The sequence below is a fragment of the Gobio gobio genome (assembly GCF_949357685.1).
Source record: "Gobio gobio genome assembly, chromosome: 2".
NCBI lineage: Eukaryota > Metazoa > Chordata > Actinopteri > Cypriniformes > Gobionidae > Gobio > Gobio gobio.
The window spans coordinates 44,813,413-44,827,491 of NC_137098.1; the positions used below are offsets into that span (position 1 = coordinate 44,813,413).

The 14,079-nt window shown below is 38.4% G+C and overlaps 1 protein-coding gene across 15 annotated transcripts in view; it reads left to right on the forward strand.

The window, feature by feature from the left end:
• madd (MAP-kinase activating death domain) overlaps positions 1-14,079 on the forward strand; it is a 72,198-nt gene that overhangs the window by 38,877 nt on the left and 19,242 nt on the right. For 6 of the 15 annotated variants that reach the window (XM_079810479.1, XM_079810486.1, XM_079810488.1 and 3 more), the window contains exons 10-23: positions 1,111-1,283; positions 1,807-2,042; positions 2,446-2,605; positions 3,183-3,286; positions 3,426-3,622; positions 3,709-3,962; positions 4,067-4,206; positions 4,920-5,018; positions 6,542-6,571; positions 8,366-8,425; positions 10,929-11,037; positions 12,034-12,220; positions 12,319-12,469; positions 12,802-13,005. In XM_079810479.1, the coding sequence (XP_079666605.1) occupies positions 1,111-1,283; positions 1,807-2,042; positions 2,446-2,605; positions 3,183-3,286; positions 3,426-3,622; positions 3,709-3,962; positions 4,067-4,206; positions 4,920-5,018; positions 6,542-6,571; positions 8,366-8,425; positions 10,929-11,037; positions 12,034-12,220; positions 12,319-12,469; positions 12,802-13,005 (2,104 nt within the window). The remainder of the gene's footprint in view (positions 1-1,110; positions 1,284-1,806; positions 2,043-2,445; positions 2,606-3,182; positions 3,287-3,425; positions 3,623-3,708; positions 3,963-4,066; positions 4,207-4,919; positions 5,019-6,541; positions 6,572-8,365; positions 8,426-10,928; positions 11,038-12,033; positions 12,221-12,318; positions 12,470-12,801; positions 13,006-14,079) is intronic. The other 9 variants (XM_079810493.1, XM_079810492.1, XM_079810485.1 and 6 more) reach the window with 4 other exon arrangements.

Consider the following 14,079-nt stretch of genomic DNA (forward strand, 5'->3'; position numbering starts at 1 on the left):
TAAGAGCTCCAACCCATGTTCCGTGGACAAATTTAACAGAAAAAAATCAGTAAATTGACTAAATTTTGTTTTGTTTTCTTGTATAGTGTCTACATTACATTCGCACTGGTGTTTTAGGAAGCCAAACAATTAGACTATAATCATAATAATAATAATAGTAATAATAATTTTATATTTTATTATATTACTGTAATAGCCATATATTGTAAAACAAATGCACTGTAAAATAAATGAAAAACGAATACTAAGTGATAAATTTAATACTTTCTACACTTGCAAGAGAAAAACCCTTGAGCTTTTATTGAGCTTTTTGGCGGAAAACACCGGAACATGAGCTAATCGTGAGCAAAGTGCACCTTCACTTTGAAATGTGCAGCGCAAACAGCGTTTTGCTATTTGATTAGAGGATAAAGAGGATATTGTGACGTTAAAGACATTTTTATGTGAGAAGTTTAAATATATTTTCGGTTCATTATGAAACTGAGGCGGGATAGATTACACTATGGCGGGCCACCACAATCTAGTTAATGAATTGGAACCACTGTAGATTTAATTTAGGCTTGTACACCCATATAAACATTGATTAATCCACATACATATAGCACATCAAAGTTCAAGCATTCATGTGTGACGTGCGAGAACTAATGAGGTTTGTTCTTGTGTGTCATGCAAGCATTTGAGCTTCCGTAAGAACCAGTGAAGTTCGTTTTTTGTGTCAAGCACCATATTTGGTGTGCTCTTTTGTATGTGCATTTATCAGTGTTTCTATATAAATACCAGCCTAAATTAAATGTGATATTTAAAGACACTGGGTTTGGAAGTGTATAAATAGAATTTTTGGGTGAACTATCCCTTTAATCTTATTTAAATAAAAACCATTGACTTTGGTTTCACCTTTGCCATTCAGTAGGTTTGTAGACAGAAGTTAATAAATATAGGCCATTATTGTGAGACATGATTGCCTGATGCGATACTGCTCTTACTTCAGTCTTCCCTGTCAGGATTCATTCGTTAAATTGATCTCTCCTGTATCCATATTCCTCCTCCACCTCTCTCTCTCTCTCTCTCTCTCTCTCTCTCTCTCGCTCTGTCACCAATTCCTCCATGCAGGCTCTGGCTAGCATGAGTCTGAACACACAGCCTATCCTGAATCTGGAGAAGTTTCAGGATGGACAGGATTTGTCTTTGTTGCCCCCTGGTCGTGACAAAGCCTCCCCCTCCTCCACTGAGTTCAACCCGCTCATCTACGGCAATGATGTGGACTCAGTTGATGTTGCCACAAGGTATGAATTATTGTATACTGTTATCTAACATGACGGGATTGACCGGAGTTTCTACGTAAATAGTGTTTAATTTTAGTGCCATTTGAGGTGCCAATGGTCTCTTTCCTAAGATATAAAGGCCCAAAGCCATTACATGTGTTTGTAGACTTTCGTATATTTCTGAGCAGTCAGTGAGTCTCATTCACTTACTGTTTGTATGCTTGAACTTTTTCTCAAATTATAATTCATTAATAACTTGCGTGCTAAAATGTATTCAAAATGTATGATAAAACGTATAAACAACTGAAAGCACACATGCGCAAAATCACATACCCTTTGTGGCCTTAAAAACATGTTAAAAACATGTCTCCTGTGCGTATAAATACAAATAATCCATGCAGTTATTAGTGAATAAAACCCATTGTTTTTGCTGCAGAAAATACAACATTTAAAACAAGCCAAAAAATAGCTTATAAAATATTTTTTCAGTTCTGCCCCATAATGTACATTTGTTTCTGTTTTGTTTTTTAAATCTTGCCATTAGGGTGGCGATGGTGAGATTCTTCAACTCTCCCAACGTGCTACAAGGGTTCCAGATGCACACACGCACTCTGCGGCTCTTCCCTCGTCCTGTGGTGGCGTTCCAGGCCACGTCTTTCCTAGCCTCTCGTCCACGGCGGAGTGGATTCACCGAAAAGCTCTCCCACACCCAGGCGGTGGAGTACTATGGAGAGTGGGCTCTCAACCCCACCAACCTGGCTTTCCAAAGGATTCATAACAGTAAGTGATATAAATATACCTGATCCTTCATCCTTAAGCTGCCTTTTCTTTGACCTCCAGATTTGACTGTTACACTTTACCCCCAAGTGGCAAATGTTAAACAATGTACATGTTAAATAATGTAAATAATTATTCCTGACTTTCTTCATGTGTGCCCATTTTGGAGAAGTAACAGGTGTTTATAAAAAAAGTTGGAAATTATTGATGATTCTCACCTTTGCAAAACTAAAATCAAATCTCAAATCTGCAGAGGGGGATAACTCCACATAGCCTCGTCTTCAATTGTAACTTACTTTTAGTCTATTGTCTGCTGTTTGTCCTATGCAGCTTTAAAAGTACCTGCATGTGCAGTCTCACTGTAAAGACTGTCCATTATGTGTTTCCCACTTTGTGTGTATTTCAGATGTGTACGACCCCTCTCTAATAGGCGATAAGCCTAAGTGGTATGCCCACCAGTTACAGCCAGTATTCTACCGTGTGTACGACGGAAACTCTCGTCTGGCGGAGGCGTTGAGTGGACCCCTGCAGGATGAGACCAATGATTCAGACCCAACAGATGACAGGTTGAAAACAGCAAATACACACATATACTTGTCTATGAGTTTTTGTGAACTTGCATTTACAAAAACTCAAAGACAAATGCTATTGATCCTTTATTACATTTACATATATACATACACCACTGTTCAAAAGTTTGGAGTTAGTAGTTTTGAAATAGTAGAAATTAATATTTTCATTCAGCAAGGGTGTATTTAAATTGATTAAAAAAATAACAATACAGACTACAGTAATTACTTTTTACAGTAAAGATTTATATTTCAGATAAATGCTGTTCTTTGGAACTTTTTGTTCATCAAAAAATCCTGAAAAATGCCTTCACAGAAATTAAACTTTAAAATAGAAAATAGTTATTTTAAATTATAGTTTGTACTTTGTTTTTTATATCAAATAAAGGCAGCTTTGGTGAGCATAAGAGATAAAAAACTTTTTTTTTTAAATCTATCTCTGTCAGAAACCCAGACTTTTGAACGGTAATATATATTTAATAGATTTTTGTGTTCAAAATGTTTTTGACTATTTTAAATGTGATTTATTTGTTATTGTTTACTATGTATTTATATTTCATATTTATTATTTCAGTGGTAGTGACAGTGAAGCATACGATGACTCCAGCTCCTCCTACTCATCTCTTGGAGATTTTGTGAACGAGATGATCAAAGGGGACATACAGGGGGACACACCAAGTTAGCTTAATCATTTTAGTCTCTTTCCTTACCATAAACACTTCTTCTCACTTTATTTATCATTCTATAGAGATAAATCTTGATTAAACTCAGAACTGTTGAGAAGTTCAGCTTCATAATTCTTATATTTGCTCTTTAGATGTTGACCCCCTGACCCATGCTGCACTGGGAGATGCAAATGAGGTAGAGATCCATGACTTCCAGGAGTATAAGAGGGACAGCAGTGAACCAGAGCCAGAAGGTCCCCTAGAGGCAGCGGACAGCCAGCCGCTGCGGTCCAGCTCCAGCACCACGGCCAGTTCCAGCCCCAGTACAGTCATACAGGGAGTCAACCATGTTAGTGATTAAACTACATGTGTTTTCTGAATCTAGAGCAAAGCCTTGTGTGGTGTGATACCTAAATTCTGTGTTTCTTTGTGCAGGAGCAGAAGGAACCTGTTGAGGTAGAGGCGACAATAAGTATGCCTCTCCAGAACTCTGTCCCAGGACTGGGTCCTCCACCTTTTACAAGACCCGCCCCTGATCCGGTGCCTGTTGACCCAGGCAATAAGAAGCGAGAGTATGATAATCCCTATTTTGAGCCCCAGTACGGCTTCCCTACAGAAGAAGATGCAGAAGCAGATGAGCAGGAGGAGAGTTACACACCACGATTCAACCAGAATCTTAATGGCAACAAGTATGTACTCTGTTAATAGTCCTACACAAACACACAGAATCTTCATCTCAACTGCACAGACCAGCATTCAACGTCCTCTCCCTAAATTGTGTGTGTGTGTTTAGGCCATCACGTCCATTGAGACCCAGCAGTCTGAAGCTTCCGGGGGAATCTGACGGGGAGGGAGATTCCAGAAATAGCTCTCCGAACTCCACCATCTCCAACAATAGCGGCGATGGCTTCGGGGGACTCATGTCCTTCGCCAGTAAGTGGCCTGCTTAACATAACCTCTATTCATTCCTTAGTAGCTCATGCACCCGTTGCAAAATTTGATATAAAAATACTTAAAACACAAATTAACATAAATGTTTTTTTGTTTCTTTTTGCTGAAGATATTTTCTTAAATTTCTGACTAACGTTAAAATCATTGAAAAATATGTTAAAAAGGTTACATGGCATCCTTGAACTAACTAATTTTGTTAATATTTTCATTATTGTTCAAAAGTTTGGTATCTCAAAGAATTGTTTTTAAAGAAAACACTTTTTTTTACTTTTCAGTATTTTATAACAGGATTACTGAAGAATTTGATTGTGAAGACTGGAGTAATGGCTACTGACAATTCAGCTTTGTCATCATAGGACTAAATTACATGTTCCAATATTCAAATAGAAAAAAGTTATTTTACATTTTAATAATATTTCACAATATTACTGCTCTAACTATATACTGTATACAAATAATTGCAGATTTGATTCGTTTATAAACGTTCTTTCATAAACATGAAAACATCTTACCGATCCCAAACCTTTGAACAGTAGTGCATAATAATATTTATAAATAAGAGTATCTTCACTAGCATATTGGCTTTTGCTGAGAACTAACTAGGGCGCTGGACTAAATGTCTGCTATTTTGGCAACTCCATTATACACAAACGTGTGTTCCCATTGTACATTTCTCCTGAATCGCGTGTGTGCAGGCAACCTGTATAAAAACCATGGCACCAGTTTCAGTCTGTCCAGTCTGGCTCTGCCTAATAAAGCGCGAGAGAAGAACACACCGTTCCCCAGCCTCAAAGGTACACACGTCCCCTCGGATCTCTTCATGTGACCTTCCCATTCATCCACCCATCTGCTCGCCCTGTCTCATTCCTCCAGTCTAGTTGTTATCATCTTCTCCTCTTCTTCTTCCGCTCCTTCTCTCCAAACCCTTTTATCGTTTATTTTCCTGTATGCTTCCTTTTTTTACCCCTGTCTTTACTAAGGCAGTGTAACTAATGCTTGAATCACTCCAATTAGTCTGAACTTGTATATTAACTCCACTCCAAGTAATTTATGAGTCAAATAAGGGTCAAATAAGTACATGTCAAAGTAGTTGTAGAATTAGACAACGATAATTCATTTAAGAAAATCTGTAGTTTAAGAGAGTTTTTGTGAACGAGATGAGTCTGTTTAGTAAAGGCATTCGGTATAGAGAGACTCCAACCTCAGCTGTTAAAAAGGAATTCTTACTTCTTTACTTTAGTTGACTAGTTTTAATATTTCCACTTTTTTCTCTTCTTTCTTTTATATTTTGTTTTATGTATTTAATTTAAAGAATATTTTAATTTTGATTTAACAGAGGACACAGATCAAGGTTTGTGGGAATGTTTGCCTGATTTCTTTGTCCCAACCCATGTCTTTTATCCAGTATTGCTGCTTTGAAAGTGACGAGTATCATGCCTCCTCTTTGCTCCACTAAGAAATTGAATTAGTGGGAAAATGGTGGCATAGACTAGGGCTGGAACTAACACAATTTATTGAATAATCTAGAATAATATGTATGAACTTTTAGCTAATGATACTATTTATGACAAAAGATTAGATTTATGCAGTGTACGCCTAATTAGGAAGGGTGTTTACTTTGGCTGCATTTCCGATCGCTGCCGGCTTAGACACGGTGTGACAAACCATAGCAGTAACCATAACTAAAGAATCAAACATGGCGGTGTCCATAAAACCCTAAAGTTTTACAATGATTGACAGTGCATTATTAAATCAACGAGTCCAATCGAGGCGTGAGTTCATTCATTACATATTTTAAATAACCAACAACAGTGTTAAATGCTTTGTAACTGGTGCGTTTGAAACTTTGCATAAAACTGAATGCTGTGTGAACACAGCCGTATTAAGCACAAAATATGGGACTGACAACCGTATTCAAGTGATGTGTAAAAATTCACTATAATAGTCCAAATATTTGCACTGCCATCTCGTCGTTTTGAGGTAGGAGACCTGTGGTTTGCCATTTAAGGTTTAAAGATTTTATTTAGTCTCTGTTTAAAAATGTTCCACACTTTAGATATTTTTGTAATAATGGCTGGTATTCACCTTGCCCAGAGTAGCAGCCGTGATCATTGGGGATGGCCATAAACAGCGCTACGAATTGCGCATTCTACACAAATTGATGATAATCGATTACGTTGACTCATTGTTCCAGCCCTAGCGTAGACATATATTCACTTTCTAAGCTAGCAACCATGGTTCTTATTATTGCTGTTGTTGTTATTGTTGACTTTATTTTCTGTTTGTTTATGATTTGGATGATGTTTGTATTGCTCAGACGATGATGATGACAGTCCTGAAAGTCCTGGTATGTTTCATATCTGTAGCCTGCCCTAATGGGAAAACAAATTGCTGTTTATAGTAATATAGAACCTATGAGTCCTGAGAGAATGAGAAACCCACTTTTCTCACTTTGAACCTGACTGACAGACCTTCATTGGTTTCTAACTCCTGTCCTGGATGCTTCCTTTTTTACACCCTTGAATCTGAACTATAACACCAAACAGCACTTGTCACGAACTGATAATGTCTGCTATTTCAAGGTTGGAAAATAACATTTCATGGGACAGCAGTTTGGAACCTCTAAGTTAGAGGATATATCTGTGCTCACATATATCCGCTATACCTTTCCTCCTCCTTGTTCCTACTCTGTGATTGTTAGTAATGAACATTATAATGGAGGCACACTTTTTAGTAGTTAACAGCCAGCTCATGGTTACATTATTCAAAATATTTTTATTTTTCTACACAGAAAAGGTGTTTCTGTAGGAATGGATTGATACAATTTTTGACTGCTCTTTGTGTTGTGTGCGGTGTGTTTTTGGAGTGATCTTTCCTTTATTTGTGTGTCAAATTGGAGACAGAGTTGAGGTCTGTTCCATTTCAATTCCACCTGAGCTCCCTGGGTGAATTGAAGATAACAAAACCACACTGGGAGACGTGCAGTCACTCAGTACATTTCAAGCTCTGATCAGCTTCAGAACTGAAATGTAGTTTCCACCAACCTTGGATGATGAATCTCCAGTAAAGGAGACTTTGAAGTCTGATGGTTGTGGTGTTTCAAAATAAATTAATGATATGTCAAGGATTGTAGCTTGTACATACAGATAGTGTGCAGCTTTAAGCAGAGAATAGTAATGCTTCTTTTAGAGCTGGGTACAGGAGAAAACCAATAGAGCACTGCAGGAGACGAAACCACTCTGCATTCCAGCTAGCATGTCGACTGGTAATGATTTTCTTCTTTTAGTGTTCAGTGAACACAAACATACCCATTTTCACTGTCAAAACAGAGGAACAACAAATGGCCATCTCTAGTGTCTCTATTGACCAGACAATCCCTCCAGCGGTTACACCATGTCAATTTGAAGAATGCGCTCTTGACCTTTTTTCTTCACAAAAAAAACTGTCCCCTTTGCCATCTATTAAATGGCTTTTTTTTTTTTATCAGCATTAAAAAGCACTGGATATTCAAATATGAATAGCTTGCATTATTAATGAATGCAAGCTTGCTGTCAATTGTGGAGGGGCGGGGTGAAGTGAACTAAACGATTAGAAGTTGTTTTCACAGATAGATCAAGTTATGACATTTTTTATTAAACATGACCAGGTCAAAAAATTAAACATAGGCATCAATGGATTGTTTATGATAATATGTAGAACATGCATTTACATTTCATTTTTTGGGAATTAATCGCACATGTAACATTTTTTAAAAGCACTAATCAGTTATTTAGGGCTGAAACATTCTAATATTAACTTGTTTTATGAATGGAGTTTTGTAGAACTGCTTCATTCTGTCATTAATCACATGTAATCATAGTTAATCAAGACTTTCTGAATCAAAAGCTATTCTGACTAAATGTAAATCTGGAGTGCTCAACTAAAGTCACATATCTTTTTCTGAATTCCGCCTTTCTCTTATTTCTCTCTCTCTCTCTCCTCTTTCATATTCCATTCTCTCTGCTGGTTTTCTCTGTTGTTATATGTACACGTGTTCGACGCTTGTGGTTGTGGGTTGATGTTTGGACTGGTTCTGTCTGGGCCGGTGTTGTTCTCTGTCCCCTCTTTGACCCCCTGCACTAATTCTGGCTTCTGTGTCCAGTATTTGGGCTAAATTCTCTAATGGAGATTGTAACAGAGATCGGCCCGGGGAGCGGAGAAGGTGGGTTCTGCCCTTTGCTGCGTGAGCTGCATGCTTCTCCAAAGCCAGTCAGCTACATCTCCCTGCATCCTGTTCCACCATTGCTTCCTCATTCCTCACCTTCAACAGTCACTTTTTGTCGGATGTCAATCACTGTGATTGTTAACATTTGACTCTTTTGTTCACATGCATCATGTCTTTAGATATAGAGAGATTGATGATGTCTGTGAGACTTGGGATCAGTCTATAGGATCGTATATATGACAGACCGTGAAGGAAAAGCCAAAAAGTATTCAGAATGCATGAGAACTTCTTTAATACTATTTAAAAAGTATCTCATGTTTGTTGAGAGAATGTCCAGAATGTCCAGAATCTGAATTCTAGGCAGAGAAAGCAGAGAGTGGCTACATTGACTGTGTTTTATTTTTTTGAAAATGAAGGTGCTGATTTTGCAAAAGAATGTGTAATCAACTGGCCTTTATTGGAAAATAAACCCACTCTTGGTGATCAAAAATACAGTATATTTAAATATAGTAAGTATTGTGAAATATTATTACAATTTAGAGTAACCTATTACAATTTAGTAATAATTACTAAATTATTAGAATTTAATTACAGCTTACAGCTACAGCTTATTAAAATTGATTACAATTTAGATTAATTGTTTTCTTTTTTTAATATATTTGTTCAAATATAATTTATTTATGTGATGGCAAAGAAATCTTCATTTCAGATCCTTCAGAAATCATTCAAGAAACTCAGAGAATTTGTAAAAAGTTCTGTCAGATCCATTAAGTCAAGAACACACATGACAATAAAAATGATTTAGACATTTTTATTGAATGAATTGCAATCAGTTGATGAATTCTGAATTAAATTTTGTTTTTGGCGGTATGGCTCTGTTTAGGGAGTCCTCTGACCTTTCATGAGCACCATGAAATAGCAGAGAGTCAGAGGACAGCAGCAGCATTAGGGAACGCTCACACAGTTTAGGACTGGGAGAGCTTAACTATTCCCCCTATGAACAGAGCAGCAACAATGACATAAACAAATGCCACGTTATATACGACAGGAGGAGGTGGGGAGAGGGTGGGTTGCAAAACAGCGAGCAGCAAGTGGTAAGAGCGAACTGAATATGCTTTAAATAGGCGCCCTGTTTTTAGCGTAGCCATTAGCAGCGAGGGGAGTTGAAACAGCTGATGCAAATCAGCTGATGAGACCGTGGTGTTGCCAATCACGTTAGCAGCGTCTTGACTACTTGGTCTGCCAGAACTGACGCTGACGCTCAATTTGTGCCGATTAATATTTTTGTGGAAACTTGGACATTTTCAGGATATTTTGATGAATAGAAAGACAGAAAGAAAGGCATTTATTTGATAACAAATGTCTTTACGGTTACATTTGGTTAATTTAATGCATCCTTGTTGGCCTCAAACTTTTGAACAGTAGTATATATATATATATATATATATATAAAGGACATATGCTAGTTATATATTATGAGGTGTAATGCAGCTTATTACAGAAGAGTCGCAGTGCACTGAGCCACGTGAATGATTAGCTCTCCACTGGATATTCAGCAGCAATAGTTTATCTCATTAAATAACAATGGTATTTTTGTTTCAAACACCTCTTTGGCAGGTTTTTAATAGCATATAGTTATTCAGACTTCATTGTGTGGCTTGTAAGTCTCGTCTGAAACTATTTCCTGGCCCAATTTAACATGTAATCTGCCACACAGTGTAAAATGTGTGTTAACGTGGCCATCTGTTAATGCCCTTGTATATAGCACAAGCCATCAATGCACTGGCTGTGCTTTATGCATGTAAAAGATCTCTGCACAGAGGCTGATAGACACACACACTGAATTGCTTTTGTGTGTGGTAGTGTATGTGCCGTACACTCATAGCTACAGTAAGTGTGTGTAGTACGATCATCTAAATAATTTTGTTGTTGTGTTGTTTCTTGTTGCCATCCAATCTGTTTCTCACTCACACATTCTTCCACTTATTTTTCTCACTCTGTTCTTTGCCTGTATGTGTGTGTTTGCACCAACTAGCGTCATTGCTCCTGTACTTTAGCTCTCCTTTTACTGCTCCAGTCCTTGAGTCGCCCGCTGTTAACGTTAGCGTCATTAGTCATGTAATACCCCCACGCTGCAGTATCCAAAATACTCAGGTGCAAAGGAAAGTTTCAAGTTAAAAGCTGTGTGTGTTGTCCTTTACTTCTGTTGATTCTATACTATTACCAGACACAGGATTAAAACATCTGTGTAGGGGCCTTAGACTGCACTGTGTGTTTTAATGCTGTAGTCATTGTGTTCCTGCTGTGGTGATTAGATGTGTGTTTTCAAGTGATGTGAATTTTTAACTAAAGTTATAAAATGAATTCACTCTTTATTTGTGTGTGTGTTGTGGTTGATGGGTGGGTATTGACACATGGAAGCAGGTTCCATGTGACAGGCATACATACATACATACATACATATGAGGTCCAATCTGACAAAGTAAATGGTCTGTTGTAGGTGCACGAGCTCCCAGAGCGCTGGTAGATCAGAAATCCTCTGTTATTAAGCACAGCCCCACTGTCAAGAGAGAGTCTCCATCTCCTCAGGGCAGAGCCAACAACACCAGGTACTGCATATGTCTTGATTTATGCACTTTTATCCAAAACATCTTTCAAATTAGATGTGATTATTCTAAAACGTAGTAATAGTTTTTTTTCAGGATTTGTTGTTGAATAGAAAGTTTGGTAACACTTTAGTTTTAGGGTCCAATATTAAGTTCTCAATATTACCTAGTTGTTTATTAGCATTCATATTACTAGGGTATTGGCTGTTTATTAGTACTTTATAATACACATATTAATGCCTTATTCTGCATGACCATATTCTACATCCCTTACTACTATTAATAAGCAGTAATTCTGAGTTTATTGAGACAAAAGTCATAGTTAATTGTTTGTTCATAGTTAGAATTGGGCCCTAAACAAAAGTTTGAGTGAAAGTTCAAAAGAACATGAAATACAAATATTTTTAACATTTGAATACGATTTTAAATTAAATAATGTTTTTTTTTTACTGACCTCAAAGTTTTTAATGGCAGTGTATGTACACTCACTGCCACTTTATTAGGTGCACCTTGCTAGTACTGGGTTGGACCACCTTTTGCCTTCAGAACGGTCTTAAATCTTCATGGCATAGATTCAACAATGTGCTGGAAACAATGGATTGTTCAGACCAGCCCATCTGGTACTAACCATGCCATGCTCAAAAGTCTCTTAAATCTCCTTTCTTCCCTATTATGATGCTCAGTTTGAACTTCAGCAGATCTTCTTGACCATGTCTACATGCCTTAATGAGTTGCTGCCATGTGATTGGCTGATTAGATATTTGCGTTAATGAGCAGTTGAACAGGTGTACCTATTAAAGTGGCCAGTGAGTGTATGAATATTACACATACACACACATTACGTTATTGTTAAAAATAACCTCAGAACAATAAAATTGTAAAAAAATGTGAAAGGGATTTGTACTTTTGTAACCCTTCTGTTTTTACTTCTGTTGCGTTCTTTTGAGTGCCTATGAAGTGAATATGTGGCTCTTGCTCCATTAAACCTGGTCTGTGCAGTGAGAACCAGCAGTTTCTTAAGGAGGTGGTCCAGAGCGTGCTCGATGGCCAGGGTGTGGGCTGGCTCAACATGAAGAAGGTACGCCGCCTGCTAGAAAATGAACAGCTGCGCGTCTTTGTGCTCAGTAAACTCAACCGTGCGATCCAATCAGAAGAAGACGTTCAGCAGGAAGTTATAAGAGATGTGGTGAGTTAGAAACGACGAGTCAAACAAGAGTTGATGCTGAGCTAAAGCAAAACTCTAATGTTTTACTCATTATATTTTTTGTGTGCCTATATGTATAGGAGATCAACAGGAAGGTGTATAAAGGCATGTTGGACCTATTGAAGTGCACAGTTTCCAGTTTGGAGCACTCTTACTCTAATGCTGGCCTGGGAGGCATGGCCAGCGTTTTCAGTCTGCTAGAGATAGCACGCACACACTACCAAACCAAAGGTAACCTTCATTTGAATGTCCAAATTTAAAAAAAATGTTTTAATGTTTAGCATCAAACATGGTTTCTGCCTGCATTCAGACCAATATATATTGTGATATATACCAACACAAAGAGTTCCCACTTTCTAGAAGGTTCTTGTTCTTCTTCACAGCCATGTGCAACTTGGTGTCAGTACCCTTGGGTTTCAACCTTTTTTTTCCCATACCTGTTCAAAGGAATCACCTGTAACCTATCTTTAAATTTTACTTCTATCCCTTTTTCTCCATGTGCTATTTCCTCTTCTTTCTATTTCCCCTGCTCTATTTCCTCTGTGCCCGCTTGTGGCTCACAGACCCAGAGAAGCGGAAACGAAGCCCCACAGAGGGGATTAGCAGCCCAGGCAGTAAGGAGAGCCCATCAAGCCGAATGGAGAGCGCCCGGGCGGCAGGTGTGCTCTTGGTACCCCGTATACAATTGCCACCACCCTCCTCTGGGAAATCGTCACGGCAGTTTGATACACGGAGTCTGAACGAAGAGAATTTTATTGCCTCCATTGGTGTGTAAACTGCAGTCCTCATTGCATGCCCCCCCCTTCTTGCTGCTTGTTACGTTCCCTGAGCTCACTGGGGGCCACGTGTCCCACGGGTCCACTTCCTCTATTTCATTAACTCTCTACACCGACTTTGTGCCAAAACTTAAGAATTGCAACGGCTCAAGTGTTCCCTCACCTGAAAATTTTAATTCTGTCATCATTTACTCATCCTCATGTCATTCCAAACCTGTATGACTTTCTTTCTTCTGCAGGACACACACAAAAATATATTTTAAAAGTCAGTGGTGTCCAAAACATTGACCCCATTGACCTTCGTTCTATAGTCTAAGACATTTTTTCCACAGAAGAAATAAAATCACAGATTTGCAATAACTTGAGGGTATGTAAATAATGACAGAGTTTAATTTTTCAGTGAACTCATACATTGTAGTATGAGTGATCCTTCCAAAAACAGTCAAATTCTGCAGTTCTCTAGCTTTTGGAGCCAACAAATATGTTAAGGGGGCATTGGTTGGTGTAGACACATTACTGGAATATTGTGATGGATATGAACCCAATATATGTAGACGACTTCTGGAATGTTCAGCGTGTTTTTTCAAATCCTGTTTGCCAGTCCCGACTCACCTTAAAACCATTAGATGCATGTTAGTGAAAGACTCTATGTAGCCGAGAGTGAACTAGTGGGACGGTGAAAGTCTTGGACTGAACCACTACTCTCTATAAAAGGGTCCTGAGCTGTTTTCTCCCCTGTTAACAGTCCTATGATGAGCCCTAAAGCCAACCGCAGACACTGCTTACATTTGAAATGCCTTGAGTGGCATGTAGATTTTTAGGCCCTGGCCTCTGATTGGCGGTCATATCTGGGTCTGTGTACAGGGGATCGTCCACCCCCCCCCCCTCTCAAAACCCCAACCCTCATAACCTTGCCTTGTCTGTCCTACGGTAATAATGCACCTGCAATTCTACGGAATGTCTTTGAGACTGCACCCCCTGCTTTTGCCACACCTCATTTCACTCACCAGCTGTGAGGCTGATTTGTCGTTCTCATCTCACGCCTTTTGCACCTCCCAGGCCGTC